The 17,297-nt window shown below is 36.5% G+C and overlaps 1 protein-coding gene across 3 annotated transcripts in view; it reads left to right on the forward strand.

Annotated features, from left to right (window-relative positions):
- LOC135215626 (cytosolic phospholipase A2-like) overlaps positions 1 to 17,297 on the forward strand; it is a 184,543-nt gene that overhangs the window by 91,005 nt on the left and 76,241 nt on the right. Inside the window, exon 2 of one of the 3 annotated variants that reach the window (XM_064250539.1) lies at positions 1,818 to 1,866. In XM_064250539.1, coding sequence (XP_064106609.1) covers positions 1,820 to 1,866 — 47 coding nt within the window. In that variant the 5' untranslated portion in view covers positions 1,818 to 1,819. Of the gene's footprint in view, positions 1 to 1,817; positions 1,867 to 7,053; positions 11,967 to 15,862; positions 16,592 to 17,297 lie in introns of those variants that run through there. The other 2 variants (XM_064250541.1, XM_064250537.1) reach the window with 2 other exon arrangements.

Here is a 17,297-nt window from a genome sequence, read left to right on the forward strand (position 1 = left end):
CATAGGAGCACTAGGCACGATCCCAAGATCCCTGAAAAGGAATCTAGAAAAACTAGAGGCTGAAGTAGCTCCAGGACTCATGCAGAAGAGTGTGATCTTAGAAACGGCGCACATAGTAAGAAAAGTGATGGACTCCTAAGGAGGCAGGATGCAACCCGGAACCCCACACTATAAATACCACCCAGTCGAATTGGAGGACTGTGATAGAGCAAAAAAAAAAAAAAAATAATAATAATAATAATAATAATAATAACAAAAATGATAATAACGCACTTCATTAAACAGAATGGCCGTCTGGATGCAGTCGAGTTAGTATTGCAGTGTCTCAATATCTCGAATGAGTTTCTCTGTCACAGAAGGTGAAATATGAAACAGCTGTCCAAAGTGCATTTATTCTTTGACGTTTCGAGAAATTGAGACATTGCAATACCAAGTCAGCGACAGCCAGACGGCCATCCTGTTTAATGAAGTGTTTTCATTATTATTATTATAATTATTATTATTATTATTATTATTATTATTATTATTATTGTACTTAGGAAGCAGACCCTCTCTCAAGCATACTTTATTAAAAGTAATGGCTACTTCAGCAGCGTTACACTTGTAGAGATTCTTCTCTAATTTGCGAATAGCGGCTTTTTCCGTGCTACTTAAACAGGCTGGTAGAGCCCCTATAGAGGTCATGGTCAAATACAGGGTCAAAGTAGGCGTATATATTTGAATTTTACAGATAAACTATGATACCGTAGTCATCAAAGTCATTGACGATTTTTTCTCTCTCTCTCCTCTCTCTCTCTCTCTCTCTCTCTCTCTCTCTCTCGCTTTAAGAAAGAGAGAGAGAGAAAATCGTTAATGACTTTGTTGACTATGGTATCATAGTTTATCTGTAAAATTCAAATATATACACCTACTTTGACCCTGTATTTGACCATGACCTCTATAGGCGCTCTACTAGCCTGTTTAAGTAGCACGGAAAAAGCCGCTATTCGCAAAATAGAGAAGAATCTCTACAAGTGTAACGCTGCTGAAGTAGCCATTACTCTATAATTATTATTATTATTATTATTATTATTATTATTATTATTATTATTATTATTATCATTGATGACAAAATGTCAAAATGCCACTAAACAAAATATCCAATTAGTAATAGGAGACAAGTAAAAGATGCGTCGGAGTTTCTTCAGCGCAGTCGAGTTTTTTGTAGTGTATAATGATGTGTAGAACTTTCAGCCACAACCCGATGGTGGCCTGTGTGGTTGGCCCCTATATATATCGGTACCAGACGCACGATCATGGCTAATTTTAACCTTTAATAAAATAAAAACTAATGAGGCTAAAGCGCTGCGATTTGGTTAGTTTTATGATTGGAGGATGGATGATCAACATACCAATTTGCAGCCCTCTAGCCTCAGTAGTTTTTCAGATCTCGTTGCGGACAGAGAAAGTTCTGACGGACAGACAAAGCCATCTCAATAGTTTTCTTTTACAGAAAGCTAAAAAGACCCTTATGAAGGAAAAATGAAAGTGAAGATAAATAAAAGACAAAAAGACAAATAAAAAACTAAGAAATAAACAATGGTTAAAGAAATGTATAAATAAAGAAAGATAAAGAAACAGAAATAAAGAATATTTAACTCTGGCTGAAGAATTGTGCCATGTTTATACCAGCAGAGTATGAATCGAGAGCTTAAGAAACTGCAATGCAAACCCAAAACGCATCCAGCACACTAGGTACTTTTAAAGATTTAGGATATATACCATTTAAACACTTTTCAATAAAAACTAATTTGGTAAATGAACTTTTTTTTTTCCAGGCATGGAAGCGCTGTATACCTGGCGGAGAAATGCCCGTGCCCTAAGTGGGTGAGTTTATTATTATTATTATTATTATTATTGTTGTTGTTGTTGTTGTTGTTGTTTCGGTAGATGAAACATGTTCTCATGGAACAAGCGTACCAAAGGGGCCAATGAATATTGATTTTCGACCTCCCACCTCAGACCCACAACTGCAGCAGTAACTGATAATGATACAGAGCAAATGCCTCTTCATCGCTCTCGGGAAGACGTGAATGAAAAATGAACTGTTACATACTTTCCTCAGTTATATTCTGTTATACTTTTTTTTTACTTAAAACATTTTTATCCCTTTTCTTCCATTTAATTCAGTTAATTTTATATATATAAAAACAGAGTGATCGATCATCAGGTTATAACTAAATCACGTAATTCCCATCCCTCTTTTCTGGTTGCTTCAATAATGTATTTCAGTGTCTCCTTCTTTCCACACATCTGTCTCTCTTCACCATTACAGTTACTGTTTCCTTGTAACTTAATTTTGGAAACAGCAGAATTATAGGAGCATTCAGTATCCTCTTAACATAATTTTCATCAATGACATAAAAGTACATAATAATTTTTAAAGTTCTTTTGGCAGCCGCGTTATTATAAAACGTTTCATAGCTTTATACAATTTCATTGAGTTTCCACAAGAAAATAATCATGTACAATTAAGAGTTTTACAAGTGAACAGGAACTTACATAAACGTACTAGGAAAGGCCAAAATATACTACATAGTTTAAAGGTAGAACTTGTATCCACAAAAAACGCAATCACTGGTTGGGGATTATTGCTTCGACAGGATATTGTCCATTTCCTCAGGAGAGGCAAATCATAATTAATAGAGATGCAGATTGTTTATATGAAGAGAAAGAATCTCATCCATTTCCACCTAAAATTTCAAACCAGTGTGATGTAAGATCTTGCAACAGTTTAATTCTGTAATGGAGAATATACGCAATAGTTTTGTAAGGAAACTGCAATCAGCAGTTTCCTAAGTAGACAACATCTTATACCTGACAACGAAATTCTTGGTAATGCTTCGTCTAGACCTCCCATGGGCACGCAAAGGAAGCCTCAAGGCTTTCCGTACAAGGTCCATGAGGTAACAACCCCTTCCTCTTCGGAGACTCTACCCCGCAGGGGTGAAATCAGATTGAGTAATTGGAATGTCGAGAGGCAGGAATAATAATATGTCCAAAATACTTTAAGCAATATCGGTAGGCAGTAGTAGTTTGAATGTAACCCTAGCGTTTTAGACCCCGTAGCGAGGGTAAGGCCGTCAGTGGACCTCATGCGCTGCACTGTAGGCATTACTGAAGGTTCTTTGCAGTGTGTCTTCGGCCCCAAGCTGCAACCTCTTTCGTTCCTTTTCCTGTACCTCCTTTCATATTCTGTTTCTTCATCTTACTTCCCACCCTCTCCTAACACTTGATTCATAGTGCAAGTGTCTAACAGTTTTCAAACCTTTTACTGTCAATTTCCAATTCAGCGCTAAATGACCTCATAGGTTCCAGTGCGTGGCTATTGGCCTAATTGTATCTTCATTCATAGACGCTTTTGAGAAGAATTTAGAAAGCTGTTTCTTTAAAACTCGAGTCCATTGAGCCATCACTCCATGAGGTACGGGATGCTGAAAATAATCTGGGTCTCCACTAACGTAAATGTGCATCAAAATTACTTTTAAAGGAAAAATCAGAACTAAACGGTATCGGGCCCTCAGGAAACACCAACTATTATCTTTGTGATGATGAGTTCGTAACTTACTGCGCATCTGGGGCATTCAGAGGAAATTGTATCCAATGGAGCCACACGCCAGAGATATCAGATTATCAAAACTATGATATATATAAAAGCAGCTTCGATAGAATTCAAGAAGTCTTGAGTGTCTGTTTTCAAATTACACACACGCACACACACATACACAGACACACACACACACACACACACACACACACACACACATATATATTATATATATATATATATATATATATATATAGATATATATATATATATATATATATATATATATATATATATATTTCTCACTGCGAAAATCCCACAGCTCTAGTAAACCTCTATATAATGAAATAAATTCCTGTAACAAAGCTTTCCCGCCCTGTTTCACTGACGTCTGAAATTGTTGCCATATTGGAAGTTGGCGCTTCAGGAAATGTTGTGTTACAGCTGATGGAAATGACAGTACAACGGACTCTCGCTCAGTTACTTAGACTCCGCCCAAGTATGAACCGACGGATTCCAAATGTCTCGGAAATCCCTCACGCCATCGGCGACTTTGGCAGAATGGAAATTACTGTCAGTAATGCTGAAAGTTTCTGCGCACTGTAGACATAGGCGCGACAAAAAAAATCCGGTTTTCGCCAGTTAGCGAGTGGACTTCGCATCCCACCGAACGTAACCCCGGTGTTCAGCAAAGACTGATCCTCACTCAATCGTTCAAAGTGAAAGTCGTCTAAAAACTAATAATTAGTTTTTTCTGTCAGATGAATAATCAGACATAGATAACAAATCTTATGGGTTAATTTTATCATTATTATCATCTTATTATTATTGAGTTAAAACGAACACATTCAAGAAAGCAAACCAGAAAAGCCCTTAAATTTCGAGCCAAATAGACTGTAACCCTTTGTAACAGCTCGTAATGTGTTATCCATACTGTGGAAAATCACGGTAACACAAGAAAGATGAGTTATATAGTAATTCAAGATCTTAGGGATGTTACGTACCGGCCCGAAGCATGGACCGACATACCATCATTCTACATTTATGTTTTTATGGCCCAACAGACAAAGTGATTGACCCAGGCTAGACAACATGACGTCTAAGCATGGAATGTGTCGCCAGTAGACTATTTTTGGTACGTACGGCGTGTGTAGTAGCATTTTGATCCGTGGTTCTCAATCTTTTTTTAGTGATGGCACCCTAACTAATGTAATCATTACCGTGACCCCTTCTTCGCCATCCCACCATATCGCATGAATATATATATATATATATATATTATATATATATATATATTATAGGATAGAAAGATATGATATATATGTAGTATAGATTAATATATATATATATATATTATATTATAGTATATATATATATATATATATATATATATATATTATATAGTATATATATATGTATTATATATTTATTATATATATATTTATAATATATATATATATATTAATATATATATATATAATATTATCATATATATATGGAATTATATATAAATATATAGTATATATATCTATATATATATATATAGATATATATATATATATATATATATCTTAATATATATATATAATATATATCATATATACATATATATATATATATATATATATATATATATATATATATATATATACTACTATATATATATATATATATATATATATATATATAATATATATAAACTATACCTATATATATATATATAGATATATATATATATATATATATATATATATATATATATATATATATATATATATATACTATACATACATATATATTATATATATATATATATATATATATATTTGTGTGTTTTGTGTGTGTATTTTAATTTTAATATTAGAGTAGGTACACTGATAACAATCATATGAAGACTTTTGCAAGCCTTTTTTTTTTTTTTTTTTTTTTACAAATGTTCATTGAGATGATCTAGCCAAGACAATCTTGCGGCACCCATAGGCGCTGTCTGTAACACCACGGCTTCCAGTTTGAGAATCACTGATTTAGATGTGATGGCGATTCATAATTTAATTTTCTAAAAGCTACATTTCTCGTGTGCTAATATTTCAAATCACTGTTCCATCGGCGAAACATATACTGAAATGAAACGTGCTAGGTAACAAGTTTATGAAAATTCAAACGCTTAGTTCCTTTTCATGAATCGATTATTGAAAAAAAAAACTCTTTTGCGGAGGTTGATAGTTAATTCTCGTTTTCAATATATATATATATATATATATATATATATATGTATATATATATATATATATATATATATATATGTAAGGCCTAGGGATTTTGATTAATAATATATTGTTCGTGCGTTCTCTGTGACCTATGGAATGTGGAGAACAGTGCAGAGGTGACGACCTGAGAGTAGCTGATCAATGAGTTTCTAGGGGTGGCGTGAGATAAAAGTGCTTAATTCAGGAAGTCAATGTACGACAGTTTATGAACTCTCAAAGTGCCTTTGGGAAACTGGTTGTAGCCAGTAATATGAGGCGTTGTCGAAGTGTGCATTCGTATGTGCGTGTGCGCCTCTTCTATTCATAATGTATCACTAGCCAAGTCTATGGGAAGACTTGCACAGAGATTCGGGGGAGGAAGGCAAAGCCATGATGGCAGGTGCCAAAGTGTTTTTTTAAACAGTGAGTGATATTCCGGTTGGGAATGGGTAAGTGTTACCTTTACTTTAGCCAAAGGGATGGCTTGTTTGATATCTTGTAAGATGTTCCATTTTATTAACTTTGTCTTTAAACTTGTGTGTGTACTTACCGGGATGTGTTCTGTATCTTTGAACAGACGGATCTGGATTTCGGGGGGACAAAAGAGTTCCCGGAGGGGTGTGGACTTTCTTTGGTGATTAAGACATTGTACTGTAAGACTGGATTACTTAGTTAATTGATTTAGTTATTCTTGTAAATAAACGTTATGTTATGATGCAACTCTCTCATTTTCATTACCTGTTAGAATGGAGAGAAAGAGGTGGAGAGAGAGAGAGAGAGGGGGTGATTGCCGAGAGAAAGAGAGAGAGAGAGCCTGTGTGTGTAATGGAGTAATGGGGTCTGCCTTCCGTTTCGTGTCCACGCTTACCTTATGAATACTGGGGGTTCTTCCCCCATGTTATAGTGGTGGTAGACGGTTAAAGAGGGGATATAAAAGGTTTTCTTGCTTTTCTATGCCTAGGAACGCCAATGTAGAGATGGGTGGCCAGTTAGAAAAATAAAAAGGGGTCGTGACTTAGCGATAGTTTTCGAACGACAAAGCTTTGTGGGATTGTGGAAAATCGTTAAACTGTTAGTTTTCAGTTACTTAGTGAGAAAAAATGAGAAAATATCTGTCTGTTAACTGTGCTAAAGGGAGGGAAGGGAAGGATGGGACTCAGCATTTTTCCCAGGGAGTCAGCCAGAAGCAGTGAGCGCACCCAGTGTGACTTTTGCTTGTGCAATGACGAGAGTGTTCCGAGATACCCGTGCGGGTGTTGTGTTTAATACATATATCACTGCCGCGTTTTACGGAGAATTTCGAGTTCCTTTTGTTCCCATTATGGAGTGGTGAGTGTTAAACTATTGTTTTGAAGGAGTGGGTTTTTGTTTAAATATTTCAGGGAAATGGGATTGGTTCAAGAGGTCAACAATTTTTCTTGTCTTTGCCCCATAGTGATGTGTTTTCTTTATTTGCACGTGTTTATAGTAGACGTATGCATTCGTCTTTGTTTAAAACATAGGAGTGTATTTTTCTATGCATGTGAACTGTGCTTGGATAATCATATCTGGCTTAGTGACAGAGCGGCCACAATTTTACGGGCTCAGCACATTTCTGCTAACCGGCGCAGGGAGGCATTGCATGGCGGGATATTGCAAGGGGAGTATGGCCTCCCTCGGGGGGATAGTGGCATGGAAGGTACCACTGGCCTCCCTCGAGAGATAGTGCAGGGATGGGCACTAGTGTATACCTTGGGAAGGGCTCCTCAGACACTGTTCAAGGGGAGATGGGGGATACTGCTGGTATGCCTCGGGCTGTTCTGCCGCTCGACTGAGGGGTTGTTCTCACTGGAGGGAGAAATTTTTTTTTCTCAGTGTGGGTGAACTCCCCCTTTTCCTTTTTTTTTCTTTGTGTTGGGGTATGGGTCTGGCCTTGACATTGAATGCTAAGATGTCAGCTGATTGATTAGTTGATGAAGTGAAATGCCCGTAGAGTCTTTTTTTTTAGAAAAGATTTTTTTTTTCTCTCTCTTGGACGAAGAGAAAAGGAAATAAAAAGAGATTTTTCTTTTCCGTGAATGCGGGGAAAAGTAGTTAACATGCACGGGATGTGTTATATGTTTCTTTGTGCCTTGAAAGACACAAATATAAGGGGGATACACAGATTATTTTTTTATTGTGTTGGAGAAATTACTTTGAAATGCCGATGATTGGTGTTGTATCTGTGTTGTGTGGCAATGGTGTTATGTCATGGTGTTGCATGCTGGAGAAATTGTATGTCATAGGATTCAGCAATACTGTGTATGCTATTTGAATTTCACCCTTACTTGAGATTTTTGCTATGGAGAGTTATTATTATTATTATTAATAATTATTATACTTGAGATGTGTCACGAGAGGTTTGCTTAAGTATAATTATCATTACGGGAGAATTGTTTTACGAGAGATTTGAGATATTTCATGGGAGATTATTCAATAATTATTACAGATAATTATTCAGGGAGAATTATTACAATGAATTAATGGGAGAAGTCTTGTGTTAATTATTTGTTGAGTTTTTGTAACTTTGGAGAATATTTTCAGTGATTCACGGGGATGAGTTTTGCTGAATCTTGATGAGTCTGATTGAATCTTGGTGAGTTGTGTTGAATCTTGCTGAATATTTTGCTGAATTTTTGGAGAATGGACAAGCATTAACATTGGTGATATTTTTTGTACTGATACTGATGATTTTGATGATAGCAATTTTTTTTTTGGTGATTTTGTGATAATGATATTTCTGATACTGATTTTTTGTGTACTAATACGTGGGCGTTTTAATGCTGTCAAGGGAGGTGAAATCTTTTGTGATTATGGGAAGAACTAACAACACATTGTTTTAGTTTTTTTTCTTTTTTTATGAGTTCAGCAGATAATTGCTTGACATCTAGTGAGTTACGGGAGATAGTTAATGGTGCCGTTGATTTTTCTTTTCTCCTTTTTTGGAAATTAGCCATCGCTGACACAAGTTTTTTTTACCAAGGGTGAATTTGAATTTATTTTTTCTCTCCAGTTGGTGTGGATTTTTTTTAATATCTCAGTTCGTGACTTAGAGTCATTGTTCGGGAACGTGTTTGTGTTTTAGCTATTTGATGCTATAGAGAAATATATGGGAGAATTTTTTGCACGTTTTGATTGCATACGTAATGGCACTACATTTCTTCTCTGGATATTTGTGTTCCAGAAATTGTGAGTTTTCTTGCACAATACCTTGGTTGTATTTGTGACAACTTTGTGAGAGATAGGAAACTTGGTTAAGTTTTCTAATGGCTTATGTCGTAGTGCATATGGGGAAGTCTTTGCTTAGACACCGTGAGTTGGGAATTCTGTTATAATGACTTGTGGCACTTTGGTGATTTTTTCTAGAATTTTCTAGACAGTTTTATTTGCCGAGTTTTTGCCCTTTTTTAGCAGTTATGCTAAATGGAGTGAGTTTTTATAGTTTTTGACTATAACATTGAGTTATTCTTTGGAGAATTGGAGTTATAATTGAGATATATTATTTTGGAGAGATAATTGGAGGTATATATTATTTTGGAGTTATAATTTGAGATATAATATATGGGAGATATATATTTTTGGCCATTGTTGATATTTGCCAATGTGATGAGAGCTATGTTTAGTTCAATTATTTTGCAGCCATCTTTGTTGCAAATGGAGACACATATTTGGAGATTATGGGGCAATGTTTGTGAGTGAGTGAGTTAGTTGCCTTGAGTGCACATTTTTTGGAGATATATATTTTTTGGAGCCTTGTTTTGTTCCACATGGAGTTATTGGGGAAATAGAGGTAAATATTTTGTATTTGCCGAAATAGAGGTGATTATTCTCTATTCCTGGAGTGGTGATTTTTTTTTACTGACATGTGGCTATTAGAGAAATAAGAGAATAATATAAGGAGGTTGGTTATTAACCAAATGGAGGAAATATTTTTATAACCGGAGTGGTGTTATTATTAATATGGTGTCTCATAATGGAGTTGGGATTAATCTTTGGCGGGTGACCCTTTTTTTGTGGTTATGGGAGTTTTCTTTCGAGCAAAGAGAAGATTTCTGTGGTTCTCTTTTTTTGATTTCGTGTCTATTTAGAGGCGAGTGGCATTACTGCATTACGAGTCATATGGAGATGTGTGTGCATTTTTTATGTTCACAAGTGTGTTATTCTTGGAGAAATATAATTTGGGCAATGTCATGTTGAGAGAATAAGTCTTCGAGACAAATTTTTGAACACATTAGTCATATCCTGGAGTTAATTCTGTGAAATGTGTCAGTTAGACCTTTTTTTTTCTAGAGGATCATGAGTTTCCAAACTTATGTGTCTGACTAGACAATTTTTATGCTACTGTTTGAGCATACGTCCGCAGGCGATTTTTCTGCTGACAAGCGATGTGATGAGCCGTGTGCTGAGCGTGTGCTGATTCTTTTCCTCTGATGGTGATAGATCAGAATTTTCGCAATATCTGGAAATGTTGGCTATAGCATTTCATGAAAGCGCATGTGTAAGAGTTTGCTTTCTGGCAAATTCCATAACTTTACATGGAGCATTTCTTGGGAAAAACGCGGGAGTTATGCATATTATACATATATTATGTATTTTGTGATTGGGGAAATCTTCTTGTGATTATCTTTTTTTTATTATTATTTTTCTTCCTTTCCCTATGAGAGATATGATTTGGGGATTGAGCTTAAGTAACATTTCTTTTTTGGACGGGAGATTTGATTTTACCGAGAGATGTGATTTTTCTAGGGTTGTTACTTAAGTAATGGGAGTTTGACATTAAGTCTCATTGTGATTAATTATTGAGCAGTAAAGGGGTTTTTGCTGTTAAAAGTTGGAGATTTTTACTGATTTTGTGGGTTGTTTGAATGTCAGAACTTGAGAGAATATTTTTTTGGGTCTGGGTATGTTACGAGATACTTTCTTTTTTTTCTTGGGCTTATTACGATTTTGTCTTCTTTTTTTTTCTCTTGTGAGCACATTCGAGTTCGAAATGTGAGTGCAGAATTCCGTGGAGTTGCTGTGATTTCTGAGTTGTGTGTGTGCTGATGTGCGAATTTGGAGAATTGAGTTGGAGAACTTGATGTTTTTTTTTCTTAGAGAGTTGTGATAATGACTTGTCATTTTAGTAGTCATATTAAGGGAGTTAATTGGGAGATGTTCAGTTAGTATTTCTGACCTTTTTGAGATCATTGTTTGATAGAGGTAGTATGTTTGGGTTAACTTTCTTGGATTGACCAAAGACTTGACTGACATACTAACACACACCCAAAAAAAGTCGTTCCCCGACACCAGCAAGACGTCCACCAGCCGTGCCGAGAGGTTGCTGTTATTTTACCCCAGGGTGATTACAAGAATTTCCATGATGGGTGTTCGAGAGAATTCTACAGCGTGTTTTTTGGGGATCTACAAGAAGCCGTGAGAGTCTTCTACGATGAGGGAGGCATTCCGTCTTCCTACAGTTGCTACAGCCTGCTATAGCCTGTTGCTGTCTGTTCAGCTAGTTGCAGACAAGCGAAGAGGGATATTCAAGAATCCTAATGCAGAAAATATGAGAGAAAATGCGTCTTGTGTTATTGGGAGATTAAAGCGTGATAAGACTTTATTTTATAATGCCAGAGACGTGCAGTTTTACTTATTTTATTTTAAGCCGGCCAGTGTTTTGTATTATATAAGCAATTTTGCTAGGCGGGAGCTAGCATTTGAGCGAGGCCGAGCAATCTGTAAGGCCTAGGGATTTTGATTAATAATATATTGTTCGTGCGTTCTCTGTGACCTATGGAATGTGGAGAACAGTGCAGAGGTGACGACCTGAGAGTAGCTGATCAATGAGTTTCTAGGGGGTGGCGTGAGATAAAAGTGCTTAATTCAGGAAGTCAATGTACGACAGTTTATGAACTCTTCTCAAAGTGCCTTTGGGAAACTGGTTGTAGCCAGTAATATGAGGCGTTGTCGAAGTGTGCATTCGTATGTGCGTGTGCGCCTCTTCTATTCATAATGTATCACTAGCCAAGTCTATGGGAAGACTTGCACAGAGATTCGGGGGAGGAAGGCAAAGCCATGATGGCAGGTGCCAAAGTGTTTTTTTAAACAGTGAGTGATATTCCGGTTGGGAATGGGTAAGTGTTACCTTTACTTTAGCCAAAGGGATGGCTTGTTTGATATCTTGTAAGATGTTCCATTTTATTAACTTTGTCTTTAAACTTGTGTGTGTACTTACCGGGATGTGTTCCGTATCTTTGAACAGACGGATCTGGATTTCGGGGGGACAAAAGAGTTCCCGGAGGGGTGTGGACTTTCTTTGGTGACTAAGACATTGTACTGTAAGACTGGATTACTTAGTTAATTGATTTAGTTATTCTTGTAAATAAACGTTATGTTATGATGCAACTCTCTCATTTTCATTACCTGTTAGAATGGAGAGAAAGAGGTGGAGAGAGAGAGAGAGAGGGGGTGATTGCCGAGAGAAAGAGAGAGAGAGAGCCTGTGTGTGTAATGGAGTAATGGGGTCTGCCTTCCGTTTCGTGTCCACGCTTACCTTATGAATACTGGGGGTTCTTCCCCCATGTTATATATATATATATACTATATATATATACATATATATAATATATATATATATATATATATATATATATATGTATATATATATATATATATCTATATATATTGTAATATATGTCGGTTAGTTGTGTTGAACTCTACGTATTGCAGTTCCGGAGAGGAAACAGTAGGTGAATCTGTGCTGCTTTTTCGCTGAACAATTATTTTCCTTCTACTAGAAATAGTGTTGTCCTTATTATTATTATTGTTTGTCTGTGAGTTGTAAGTGGTAGCAACGCTTTATGTCTTAATATTTTGCTTTTAGTAACTTAAAAATTAGCTTTCCTAATTTTCTACAGACAAATCAGCACAGGAATTGTTTGGATTCATGTAAACGATGGATATGATCATCACTAAAAGAACTATCTTTAGTATCCACAAAAGATTATTCTGAAAGTCTTAAATGTCATCTGCAGTCGTTTTAATTTCTGTATCTTAATGTCTCGAAGTCGAATTTAAGATTCATAGGACGTTTTTTATGCAGGATTTTTTTTTTTACTCAACATTGTATTCTATAAAGCATAACAACAGCAATTCTCCATTTCCTGCGTTGCACTCTGAAACGTTTTGTGTCCTCAGCCAGCGTTTTAAGAGATGATGGTAAAGTCCTTTCCATTCAGAAAACCGCTGGAAATTAATGTCATTGGAAAAAATGTTAAGCAACGCTACTCATGTACACTGACGTATGAAAATATATTAAAAGTATAACAAAGATAGCTAATGATCAATATGATGATATCATCACGCAAAACCAAGAGGGATAATGAGTAATTTAACTTAGTGTTTTAAGCTTTATGCGTAATGAAGCATTCAGAAATGCAGATATGACTTTCAACTTATTGTAGGACGGAAGAAAAAGTTAAGTATATTTTAGTTTAACCAGACCACTCTCCTACGGGTGGTCCGAAGGATTAGATACTTTTACGTGCCTAGGAATCAACTGATTACCTACCAACGAGACCTATAGCTTATTGTGGGATCAGAACCACATTATATCGAGTAATTAATTTCTAATCATCGGGAACAAATTCTTCTGATTCCAATTTGGGAGAGCGGGGTATCAAACTCGGAACTACCGAATCGGTAGGCGAGCACGTAAACCACTCGTCCAACGAGGAACTAGTAGGACTAAAGACACCTAAACAAATCCTGCATATGTTAAATCTTCAAGCCATTCGCTTATTACCATAGAGAGAAAGCGAGATAGATTTACTCCTCGTTGGAATAAGAGATCAGTAGATTAGTAATGTTACGATGGCTGAAAAATGTTCGTAGAATTATAACTGTAGTGAGTATAGACTGAAGCTAAGAAAAGATAACAATTCGTAATCATGTGATAGGAATCTTGGTGTCTGTCAAGAAGTCAGATCATTGCATAAATAAATGTTTTCAGTTTTACTTGTAGGTAAATTTCCGAATAAAGAGAGAAGATGAATGAACAAAGAATCACAGAGTTGTGAGAATAATCAGTAACATACTAAACTCGATCATGTGATAGCTAGATAAAAAGGTTCTATTGATGCTTACAGATGTGACAAGTGAGGAAAGGGTCATTATTAAGGCCTGTGACTGACCTAGTTCATTCTCTGGTCCACCTCTATCCCCTAAAGTTATTTTCTCTGTAGCTCTTCTGACCAAGCCGCTTCCAGCTTCACCTTGAACTGGTTTGTCGAATTTGCTCCCACCTAATTTCCATCTGCAGGTTGTTACAGTGTTTATTTTTTCCCTTTTTTTTTTTGCTGGCACAAAAGTTGATGAGCTGTGGCTAACATTCAGAAAAACTTGCGTTTTGGGTACACTCCAATTTTATCCTCTAGCATTTTAGTTCTCTCTTACAATCAGGTATTTATTACTTACAGTCAGTATTGTAAGTAATAAATACCTCAAAATTTTCCATGATGAAATTTTTAATCATCATTTGCGTACGAAGCTGCATAGACCAAGTTCTCACAAAAGCTTTAAAAAAAACAATCTGAATCGTTGGTATAAATAAGATTAAATTTTTAAACCAAAGATATCATAAAGGACCGAGATTAATGGTCACCTTATGGCGTTGTACTGGTGACACTATTTACCAAAAACCAAAAGCTAGTTCTAGCTCAATTTTATTAGTAGTCTTGGGTAAAAAAAAAGAAGAAAAAATGGTGATGCTATTACTTCCAAAATATTTTTCAATGCGTTCACTTCATTTTGGCATAAAAATTTTCGTCGGCGTCGAAGCCTAGATGCTATGACGCCAGTTCTAATAGCCACAAATTAATCAGTCAACAATTTTCTTATTGTTGTTCATATATTTTACAGGTTTCCATTAAATTCTATTTCTTTCCAATTAACTTTTCATTTTTCATTAGTCAGCTTTTTATTTACTTCGTTCTGATTACATTTAGGTGGCAAATCACATGGGAATCGGCACACGTGAAAAGTCGTTTTGTGAAAAAAAAAAAAAAAAAAAAAACTTCCGTTAATGGGATTGTTTGACGATTCCCCAAGAAGGAGAACGTACGCCAAGAACTCAGCCTTACCTACTATCGTCATTCCACGTCATTTCATTTCCTCTGTTGGAAGAAGTGCGTCTGTAGGAAGTCGTTTGAATTATGTTCGTTGCTTCTAATGGAACTTGGATTGTACCTTCATTTAGTTATCTTTGCTTCCTATCTTTTTATTTGATCTACTATTGTTCGAGAATTCAAAATCGATTTATTTTCGTTTTTTTTTTAATAGTGATCAGCTGCTTAGCATTTAGTGATAACACGAAGGATACTAGGAAAAGTACCAAAATAAGAATTATATTTGTACTATTTCTCCGTTTAGAGATTCGTCTCGTGTTATTTTATTTAATATTATTTGGCTATTCAAAATGGATAAGCTCTCTTTTCTCTGAATGTTTATCAGATGATTCGCGTTTAGTGATATAAGACATTATTATCATAAAGAATGATTAAGCAAACAGAAATGACACCCCACAAAGGAGGAAGGATGGTTGGAAAGACAGAATGGTAGTAGGAAAATAGGTAATAGAGTAGTTGGAGCCTCAAAATTCCAAGAAAAACCATCGTCTTTTGGCAGAATATCAGCGAAATCACAAGTGGTCATACAGGTTCGTCCTGCCGCCAAACTTAAAGTCCGGAAATTTCGTCCTGCGGTTATTGAGGGCCCAGTTTGTAATTTGCAATTCTGCTATTTCTTTTTACAACCAACTGAATTGCACGAACATTTACTGCATTGTAATCACCATTTCCATTGTGAACGTATCTTTCTGTCGTCAATCGATAAAGCCACGCGCTACATTATGTTTTAGAGTGGTTTACCCCGAAAACGAAGAAGAGCATGGCGTCCCTCATAATGTGGCAACCAAAGGATAAGATTGTACTTGTCGTTTGTTCGCAAAGCGGTGTTGTTGGGAGTCTCGAGGTCCCACAGTTTGCGCGCTCCTAGATCAGTAGTGCCTAGTGCGTCCTATTGGTTAGCCGTTCCCTCCTCAAAGCATACAGCTTTGTGCTTGCGTGTTGGTTACCTTGAATAACTCTCATCTTTCAAACTACGTGAATGCGAGTTTACTTTTGTCACTGTGACTTGGTGTGTCGACTGACGTTGAAGCGGTAAAAGGTACTGACAAAGTTACAAAGATCGAAAGAGTGACCAGTCATTGTTTGCTGTACGTGGACATGACGGGGGATAAGAGAAGCAATTCATCTCAAGATGATGGTGATGAAAAGATCGCCGATGAGTTGAGCGAGGCTGACCTTGATGAATCTGTCGTCAACGGAGAGGGTAAGGAGGGAATCCACGGAAACGACGCCGAAGTTGTAGTGAATGATTCTAATGCGCCAGTACCAGTACCAACGACAGCAACAACTCATGACAACGTGAAGCCTGAACCGGAAGGAGAAGGAGTCGGGGAAGGTGATGATGTTTGCGACTGCAGCTTCGTTCACGCCGACGAGGAGAAGCCAGCTCGAGCGCCAATATCTATGTGGGGGGTTTTGAGGCCGAAAATCATGTCAGCCCGTCACCTGCATACCATTAGGGAAGGAGAGCCTGGAGAGGTCTCTTCGCCAGACAGTCCGAAAGGGAGATGCTTCAAGGAACTTAAAAGAAACGTGATGATGACAGTTAGTGGTATGTGGGACTTCGAAGGGGAGTAAGTATCGTTTGTGCTTTGCATCACTAAAGTCACTGGCCTAGTAGTAAGGGTTTATTTACAGTTGATTTACAGCTCCCGGTTTCCACACTTGCCAACTGATTATTTTCATTGTTTAATGGGTTACATCAGTACGTACGCTTGCTTATGTGTTTATGACGTATTTGCTGGTATCATTGAATAACCCCATAAATTCATTCATTCATGCCATTCGCATCTACATGAAACAGTTCCTATCTACCTGAGCCCGTGTTGCAGATGATCAGACTCTAGAAAAATGTTATCAGTAATGCATTTTCTTAACAAGAGCAAGAATTCGTTTATATGAACACACACTGGCAGTCGTAAAAGGAATGTCTGTCTCCCATTTCGGAGGTTCATGCAAAACGTCAAACATTAAAATCAACTACCATCTTGCTGACTTGGACCAGCCTGTATTCACCATTCTCTCATACCATACATTTTGGCAGCTGTAAATATCTGGATTATGAATAAGTTTTCTGCATGACCCTAATTTGATATGGTTTCAGTATTCTGTAATGGATGGCCACTTTCACGAGATGGCGCAAAAGTTATTGCTGGTCAGTAGTGTATATTGCAAATTTTTGTTTTCACTTCAAGCACTGTATACCAGGGTAACTCCGAAATTTACCTACCACATCTTCCTTTCCCTCTACCCCATACACAGTATTTGCAAAAACACTCG

Source organism: Macrobrachium nipponense, chromosome 5, assembly GCF_015104395.2.
Source record: "Macrobrachium nipponense isolate FS-2020 chromosome 5, ASM1510439v2, whole genome shotgun sequence".
Taxonomy (NCBI): domain Eukaryota; kingdom Metazoa; phylum Arthropoda; class Malacostraca; order Decapoda; family Palaemonidae; genus Macrobrachium; species Macrobrachium nipponense.